Source organism: Acanthisitta chloris, unplaced genomic scaffold (assembly GCF_000695815.1).
Source record: "Acanthisitta chloris isolate BGI_N310 unplaced genomic scaffold, ASM69581v1 scaffold9467, whole genome shotgun sequence".
NCBI classification, from domain to species: domain Eukaryota; kingdom Metazoa; phylum Chordata; class Aves; order Passeriformes; family Acanthisittidae; genus Acanthisitta; species Acanthisitta chloris.
The window spans coordinates 2,701-11,710 of record NW_008683165.1 but is presented as its reverse complement, the minus strand read 5'-3'; the positions used below and the strand labels follow the sequence as shown (position 1 = coordinate 11,710).

Here is a 9,010-nt window from a genome sequence, read left to right as displayed (position 1 = left end):
GTCACTGTTTGGAAAGGCCATAAGAGATATTGTTAAAATTAAGCTTCATACTTCAGTTCTTGCCTCCTTATCCCCCTTCCCCAATGAAAACTTTAAAATACCCCAAACAGTGTTTTTTGCCATCTGAGCGTCTTTATGCCCATGAAACTTTGAACTTCACTAAGTGGTTTCACACCGGTCAGTGGCAGCTGTGTGGTCACCCCACATATTTGGTACTCAGGTACTGAGCCATGATTAAAAGCAGGATTTTCCCTTTGAATATCTAGGTGGGAGACTTACCATTCTCTCAGATGTCAATGCTCCTCCATGATTATTTCCCTGGATGACAGGCAAAACAGCCTCACAGAGGATAAAAGTCTTTGCCTGTTATTTCTTTACTGGGAATAACCACAGCACAGAGGGTTTGAAACTTCTCAGGATCTCATCAGTGCATTCCACACTGGGAAGTGATGATTAGTTTCCAAATATTTCCCCATGGATAGCTGGCTCCAAGGCACCAGGATGCACGTGGCAGATGCCAGGCAGCCTGAGCAGCTCCAGAGCAGGGTAATCATGTAAAAAGATTATGGTGATACGGCTTAGATCACGCTGACGGAGATTTGCTGTGTTGGCCTGGAGAAAACACTGACCTTGTGGGAGATGGCAACTGAGTCCAATGCATTTGAGGGTTAATCAGCCTTCAGAAGAAATTTTAAAGCTGATTATCTTGCTCTAGGAAAGTTAAACTGAGTCCCATCTGCTGGCGTGACTGGGCTGTGCTGTGGCCCAGCACAACATGGCTCTCCCAGGCACTTTGGGGTGATTTCAGGGCCTCCCCACGCACACTGGCTGTCAGCACAAACATCTCTTTTCATCTATTACTAACTACAAAATTTCCAGTCCTCACAGTCATGGAAAAAAGCCAGAAAATAGGAAATTAATCTGCAAGTGAAGAAAAGCCAACATTTCTAAGTTTTCACCCTCATGCCTCGTTTCGCCTAATTGAGGCACAGCATGCTCAAAGCAAACAGTCCAGGGACCAAAAAACCACGGGAGAGACCACACTGCAAGCTATGGATATGAGCCAGGCTGGGAGGAGAAGGGCTGCCAGGCTGCTGGCAGCCGCCAGCTCGTGTGCTAGGAGCTGCCAGGGCCAAGAGGGACTGTGGCAGGGCTCAGATGGAGGGAATGACTTATTCTGAGTCAAAGAGTGTGTGCACCCACCCAGGACTGTGTATGACTGAGTGCATGCATTGCCCCTGCTTCCAGGGAAAGGCCCTGTGTGCTGGGATGAAACCCTTGGGCTGGATGGATGGGGCCCTGAGCAACCTGGGCTAGTGAATGGCATCCCTGCCCATGGTCAGGGGTTGGAACTGGATGAACTTAAAGGTCCTTCCAACCCTAACCACCTTGTGATTCTGTGATTCTAATTGCAGCTTTGAAATGGGAGATAACTGTGCCTCCAAAATGTTTTCCCGTGATGTAAACAAAATCATGCAAGTTAATAGAGTCACATCACTCCTGTTTGGGGTTTTCAGTTAGGTGATGTCAGGGGACAGAGTATATCCATCCTCCTTTGCATGGTTAAATGTATCCATTCCCCTGGCATGGTTGGGTTTGCATTTTGTTCTTAACAAGGTGGGTTTTTTCACAGAATCATTGAAATACAGACTGGTTTGGATTGGAAGGGACCTTAAAGATCATCCAGTTTCACTCCCCTGACATGGGCAGGGACATCTTCCACTAGCCCAGGTTGCTACAAGCCCTGTCCAACCTGACCTGAAACACTTCCAGGGATGGGGCAGGCACCGCTTCTCTGGGCAACTAACTTCACAGTAATTTAAATATCTAATCTAACGAACACTTCCAGGGATGGGGCAGGCACCGCTTCTCTGGGCAACTAACTTCACAGTAATTTAAATATCTAATCTAACGCTACTTTCTGTCAGTTTGAAGCCATTCCCCCTTGTCCTGGCACTCCAGGCCCTTGTAAATAGTCTCTCTCCATCATTCCTATAGGATCCTTCATGTCCTGGAAGACAGTATCAGCCTTTCCTCATAGCAGGGGCGCTCCATCCCTCTAATCACCTTGGTGTCTCCTCTGGACTGGCTCCAGGTCCACATCCTTCCTGTGCTAGGACTCCAGAGCTGGAGGCAGCACTGCAGGTAGGTCTCACCTGAGCAGAGGGGCAGAATCACCCCCCTCACCTGCTGCCCACACTGTGGGGATCAGCCCAGAAGAAGGGCTAAGCCACACATTAGAATTGAAAACATCTCTCCCATCCTATTAGCATCCTCAGGGATCTGGTACTGCAGCCCAAATCTCACCCACAACAAACCAGATCAGTTCTGTGATAACACAGCTTTGGGGCTGAACCCAGATGGCACAGTGTTTCCATGGCAATTTTACCACACAGAGTTTATCCCACATCTCCTACAAATGGCCCAGCGCTTCCATGATATTCCAGGTTGGTTTTCTGCTCCCAGTTTCTACAGTGAGCCAGGGATATGAACCCAGTGCATCCTTCCAGCCAGTGGCCAAGCCTCTCAGCATGCCCTGTGAACACCCTGGCTCTGCAGCCCAGCCTTTGCTTTATTATTCAGGTCTCCTGAACACCCTGTGTGTTCTCCTGGGCCTCTTGAGTTACCTGGTAATGACACAGCAACTCCCATCCCTTCCCTTCCCTCCCAGGAAGGCAGCAGAACGCTCCAGGCAGGCAGCATGGACATCCCTGGCAGCTGACAGCGCGCTGTCACCTCAGGGGAGGGGCAGATGCCTTTTTGGGCTGGAATGCCCTTTTTTTAGCCTGATCTGGGGTCAGAGCAGGTGAAGTGCTTTGTCCTGAACGAGCGCAGGCACTCTGCAGGCAGCGCGTGAACACAGGGCATGGGCTGGCAGGTGGGAAGGATGCAGCAGGGACCACTGGGATTAGGAAATGTCTTTTGAAACTCTGCACCTGCCCCTGGCTCAATGCTTCACGATGTCAGCTTTGGAAAGGCTTTTTCCTGCACCCTCTGGCACCAGCCACACACTCCTTGGCTTCTTCAGGAGCACAAATACTGGCACTTTAAAAGCAGTTTGTGACCTGCAGATCAGAGCCACTGGAAAAACCTCCTCGAGGGCAGGAGCAGCTCTCCTCACCATTCCTACCGTTTCAGCTCCCCAGTTCATAGGCCACTCCACAGCTGGCAAATGCAGGCGGTAGGATCTTTCCTAACAGGCAGCTTGGAGCCTAAAACACACCACAATTCCAAGTCTGTCCATGAGCACATGTCTGAGGCAAAAGCCCCAGGCTAGCAAGCAGAGAGGAGCTCAGGTTTAGCACCTCTTCCCACCCTAATCCCCCTGGAGTACACACTGATCCAGCTTGCCACATCCTCCCTTCCCTCAGGACATAAGCTCCTTCCAGGGCTGCTGTTTCCCTGGAGGGAATTTCAGCACCTCCTGCTCTCCCAAGCCTCAGGACCTCAGGGAAGCTAGTTTCAGACACCAGTCCCCTAATTTATCAATGTGTGTCCTTCACAAGCCAGAAACCAAACACAGACCTGGTTATTTTTAATCCTCCCCTCTCGATATTAATAGCCCCGGTGTGTGCTCTGCAGGCACATCCATCTGCAGAAAGGAGATGTGATGGGCCTGTTTGTTCTGCGGAGAGAACAAGCAAGGAGTAGGGATCGGACGTTTCACCCCAATTTATCCCAAAGTACAAGGTAAGTTATGTGGAATGCAGAGGTTTTGTACTGAAAAGGTCTCCTGAATGCTGCATTTTTTCCATGGTGTGCTTTAAAAAAGCCAAAAAGCTTGTAAAATGACCTCTCTGGGTTAGGCAAGTGCAGGAGCTGTGCTCAGCACAGCAACACACTCGGGTCTTTAAAAGCACTTTGTGAGGCTGTTTCTATCAAGGTGCTTGAGACAGGCAAATCAACAAATGTGACAATCTGAAGACCTGAGCTTTTTGGTGTCCTTTAGAAACTAGATACAAACAAAAAGGTTCAACTGTTGTTTTGCTTTTAGGGAAGGAACTAGAGCCCCTTTGGGGCTAAGCCTGTTTAGTTGATTTCATTTGACTTACAAGCAGCTTACCCTTATATTTTGAGGTACAGCAGATGCTGTGTGTTGGACTGTCATTTCAGTTACAGCTAACAAGATCTCCTCCTTGATCACCAAATTCCAATTTTCTTAGCTTTCCTTTGATGAAGTTAAAGGAAGATCAAGGAGCTGGAACATTCCTGCCCAGATATCCCAAGTCCAGTCTCGAGTTCCGTGTTGTGCTGTACACACAGATACCACCAGCCAGCAGCATCTAGTCCCACCCCCCTGCCCTGGGCAGGCACAGCTCCCACCAGACCAGGTTGCTCAAGACTTTATCCTACCTGGCCTTGAACACTGCCAGGGCTGAGGCATCCACAGGCTCCCTGGGCAACCTGTGCCAGTGCCTCACTACCCTCACTGTAACGAGTTTCTTCCTACTATCTTATCTAATTATCCCCTTTTTCAATTAATCCCCATGACTCCTTGTCCTATCACTACAGTTCCTAACAAACGGTCCCTCTCCAGCTGCCCTGTAGTCCCTTCAGATACTGGAAGGTTGCTATGAGGTCTCCACACAACCTTCTCTTCTCCAGGCTGAACAGCTCCAACTTTCTCAGCCTGTCTCCATAGGGGAGGTGCTCCAGTCCTCTTATCAACTTTGTGGCCTCCTCTGGAGGCTCCCATGAGCCCTATCTTTATTACTAGATGCATTGCTTAAAACCCAAATACAGTCAGCCACGATTTGCACCATTGGATTTAGTGATTCAGCCAGGACCAGCACTGCCCCAGCTCTTCTCTCTGTGCTCCTGAGAGCACCTCTTTGCCATTAAAACAAACTCTGTGTTACCCAGAAATCATCTGCTCCAGGGACTACAGCCCAGGGAGTGAGGCCAGAGCCCCACGGGCTTTGAGGAACCTCTGAGTCCTGGGATGAGCACCTAATTAGTCTCAAAATCCTTCTCCTGGCAACTGAAGCAAAACCATTTCAGGGGGCTCCCAGATCTGTCTTCCCTCCATATCTCCCTGTCTCAGTACCCCTTCAAGCAGCCCAGCACAAACCCCTGCTGAGGATATTTGTCAAATTGACCCAGAGCTATGGATCCCATGGAGACACCAGCTAGGCTGGAGCTGTGGGTGTCACGAGGACACTCAACCAGCCCAGAGCCACAAGTCCCACGGCGACACCAGACAGGCTGGAGTCATGGGTCCCAAGAGGACAAGGGCAGCCAGACATAAGCTGAAGGTCCAGAGGAGACAACCCTTTTTTTCCTTGCCCCAGAGGTGCCAGGGTGTCCAGGGGAAGGAGCAGATGGTTCTGACACGGGGAGCCTGAGGCAGCTGCCACAAGGTGGCACTGGCATATTGTAACCCAGCCTGGTGACATCTAGCCGGCAGCCCCAGGGTGGGGGCACACAGGGCATCCCCCCAGCCCTGCCACAGGCTCTGGTCCAGATTTACTGCATGGATGGACTTGAGGAGCTGCTGATTGATCAGAAACCGGGTGGATGATGATCACTACAGGAGCTATGTCTTACAGGAGTGATTTTCCTCCCAAGAGTCTTCTGGATTAGGGAAAAGCAATATTTTTTTCTTCAGTTTTGATGATGTGCCACCCTTTAACAGGGTTTCCCTCTTGGATCACAGCAGCAGAAGAGGTTCTAAGAGTCACCAGATTCAACCCTCTCTCCCAGAAGGGCCAATGGGCATTGGGAAAAGCAAGAAGACCACATCACCGGGGGGATTTGGGGTACCACACTCACCATCCAGCAGCTATCCCATCCCAGGGCCCCACATCCTGGCACAAGCGGCTGCTCCATGGCTCATCCCACTGGAGGAGCTGCTGTTAGCGGAGGACAAACACCATGGAGGTGGAGACAACCCAAGCACAGTGCATGTGTCTCAGCTGTCCCCACCTGGCCCAATTTCCCCTGATTTATTTACAGATAAAGGGTTTATTTTCCTTTCCCACCGCTGCAACTGTAAGATAAACACAGAAAAGCCTCTTGAGCTACCTTCCACTCGGGCCAGGTGCCAGAGGACAGTGGTTTTACCTGTGCCCCAGAAAGCCCTGCTGGCACCACGTGCCTGGCTCACGAATCCTAGTGGGCTCAGCCCCAAAGTGGGCAACCCCTGAGGGTTCCCCAAAACCCTCTGCTTTGGGTTCTCTGCCCAAGCTGAAGGCATGGGAAATCAGGAATTGGTCACTGAGCTGCTCCAATCCTAGTGCCTCTGGCACGAAGGTTTCTGGCCCTACCACAATTGCACTCACAGATCCACTATTATTTTTTGGATTAGGGTTTGGCGTCACCGTTTGGGCTCAGGATTGAAGCTGTGTTTAACCTTGGAATGCAGGCGGAAAGGCCCCTGTGGGCCAGCTAATCTAGCTGCAATTAAAGGTATTCATTATGCCATTATGAGCAGGTTAAGACGTGCAAGACGCTGGGTAACTGGCACTGCCCCACAGCCTGTTTTGAAGGAGAGGGACATTTACTGTCCTGGCCACCAGCCACTCCATGGGCCAGGCCCAAACCTGGCCAACTTAATAGTGGAGTGGAAGCCAAGGAGCCCAGCAGGACCCAAGAACATCCCCTTCCCGTCCACTACTGCACCCTCACCCTGTGGAAAACACATTTGGGACCTGCAAAGGTACAAAAGGCCAAAGCTACAGCTGACAGCAGGAAGGAAGCAGGAAAAACTCCGGCATCACCATCCGGAGCTTGGAGAGAGCCTCCAGCCAGGCTCGGGCCATGCTCACACAGCATGCCCATGGCTCCAGGAATGCTCCCTGGACAGCAGCAAGGACAAAGCATCTCCCTGGGATGCTGGCTGCAATGCCAGTGGGGGACTCACTCCCTCCTGGGGGATTTGTCCCATCATAGGGGCTGTGATGCCACCAAGGGGTTGCCCTTGGCAGCAGCCTAGGCACCAACAGCCAGGGCAGGGTACCAGCACAGAGGGGTGTCCCATGGATTGCCCTCAACGCCAACTTTGCTCAGAGAAGAAGCAAACGACCCCCCTGGAACCCACCACCTCCTTTAATTCCCCATCCAAAAGTAGCGTCCAGCCTGGCTCAAAAATTACAGGGTTTCAGCACCAGCAAAGCCTGCTAGTCCATGTCACGCAGCTGCTGGGAGCCCACAGAGGTCAATGCTGGCTGATCCAAGCAGAGAAGTGGGGAATTTTTCTCCTTGAAGGCTCCTGCCAGACTCAGTAGGCCATGGTGGGAAAGAAGCTGCCTCTGCCGTCACCATCCCCACAGAGCTCAGCCAAGGTGGGTCTGTGGGACCAGGTCACACCCCAACTGGAGCTGTAGCTGCTCACACTGGGCTAGAGCACCTCCATGGGGACACCAGTGGGGGTTCCCAGCAGCTTTGGGACCGGCCTGGCCGGCAGCACTGCCACATCCCACAGCCAGAAAGCGGGATGTGCACAGCGACATGTCCCCAAATCCATCAGCTCCCAGGGGACAAGGCATCTCGGCCAGGCTCAGATCATGGAGACCCTGTTCTTAATGTAGACATGGTACGGGTCACTGCGCTTGTCCACCTTGCGAGAGCGGGTGTAGCCCAGGATGAGGCTGCCCACGGTGGCAGCAAAGAGTGTCATGACGAACAGGATGTACATGTAGGCATTGTCATTGCGGCCAGGATGGTCTGCATGGGTCTCAGCGTTGCGGGTGGCAGCAGCTGTGGTGGCAGAGCGGTCAGGAGGGCACAGGATGACCCCGTGCAGCGTCTGGTTTAAGGCATTAATCACTGCCTGCAGGCTTTGGTGCCAGCTCTCCGTCTGGTTGTTCTCTTCCATGTCCTCCTCCAGGCTGCAGGGAAGGACAGGGAGGCTCAGAAGAGGCTGCCCTCGTGGTGGCAGTGCTCCTGGAGAGGCCCTGCTGGACCTCAAAATGGTCCTTGAATCACCTTCTCTGCCACAAAGCAAGGGTAGGAGCACGTGTCCAAACCCTTTGCATTCTGGCAGCCCCCTCCCTAAATTTCACTCCTTCCACAGAGGGGCTAAAGCTCCCAGGGCTCCGGGGCAGCTGCTAGCTCCCCTCTCCTCCCCAGGTCTGGGGACAATGGTCAGGGACAGTTGTCCCAGGGGGCCAGGGTGGTTGGGTTCAAAGTCTGCTTTTCCCAGGGATGTGTGGGGATGGTGAGTGCATGTCCCACTCCCTTGCAGGGTGCAGAGCTGACACAGCTCCCCACACAGCCCTGTGGACCCATTTGGAGGCATCACTGCCTTAAACCGCCTTGGGGATTTCCCTTCCTGTGTGTCACAGACCCCCTCTGACCTGCTACCCCCTTGTACATGGTGTCCCTCTGCTAGCTCTCCCTGGCAGACCGCTATGTGTACTCTGCACCCTTGTGCACCTTTGCACCTTGCCAGGGTCTGGGAGTAGGCACAGTCAGGGGCACTGGGACACAGTCCCCCACACGTGCCACTCTTTGGGACACACCAGCCCCATAAACTGCTGTTGTCCCTCCCGGTATTCACTTTGTCCCCCCCTGCTCCTGTGCCTACTGACTGCACCAACAGCTCTACCCTATGCACAAGCAGCTGATCCCTCCCCAAAAGAGTTACCCCAAACTCAGGGACCACCTCCCAGGATGAGACCCCAGCAGCAAGAAGGAGGCAGGGGCTGAGCAACCACAGGCTACCGGGATGAGCTCTGACCAGTCAGCCTTCCTGACTTAAGAGAGAAGTTTGAAGAAGGAAGAGGCTGAATTTAGGAGATTTAGAGTTTATCCCAAGAGACGACCCACAGATGGGGTGCAGCATGAGGGGACCCCACGTTAGGAAGGGTGTGGGGCCAGGGAGGGGAGTGGGAGCCAGGGATTGGGAAGAGAGGATCGCACTCACCTGGGATGCCCTCCCTGCCTGCGCTGCTGCCAGGCTGAGCCGGGACTGAGCATCGCGGGCGGCGGGGAGGGATGCCGGCCGGGCGGGGAGTGCCTCCAGCCTCCTCCCCTTCCCGGGGCAGAGGCCCCTGCCACCGCCACACCC

General features: G+C 53.0%; 1 protein-coding gene across 1 annotated transcript; it reads right to left on the bottom strand.

Annotated features, from left to right (window-relative positions):
- Positions 1 to 7,498: 7,498 nt before the first annotated feature.
- KCNE3 (potassium voltage-gated channel, Isk-related family, member 3) lies at positions 7,499 to 7,816 on the bottom strand. The gene has a single exon (XM_009078810.1). The coding sequence runs from the start codon at positions 7,814 to 7,816 to the stop codon at positions 7,499 to 7,501; it is 318 nt and encodes a 105-aa protein (XP_009077058.1).
- Between the last annotated feature and the right edge of the window lie 1,194 nt (positions 7,817 to 9,010).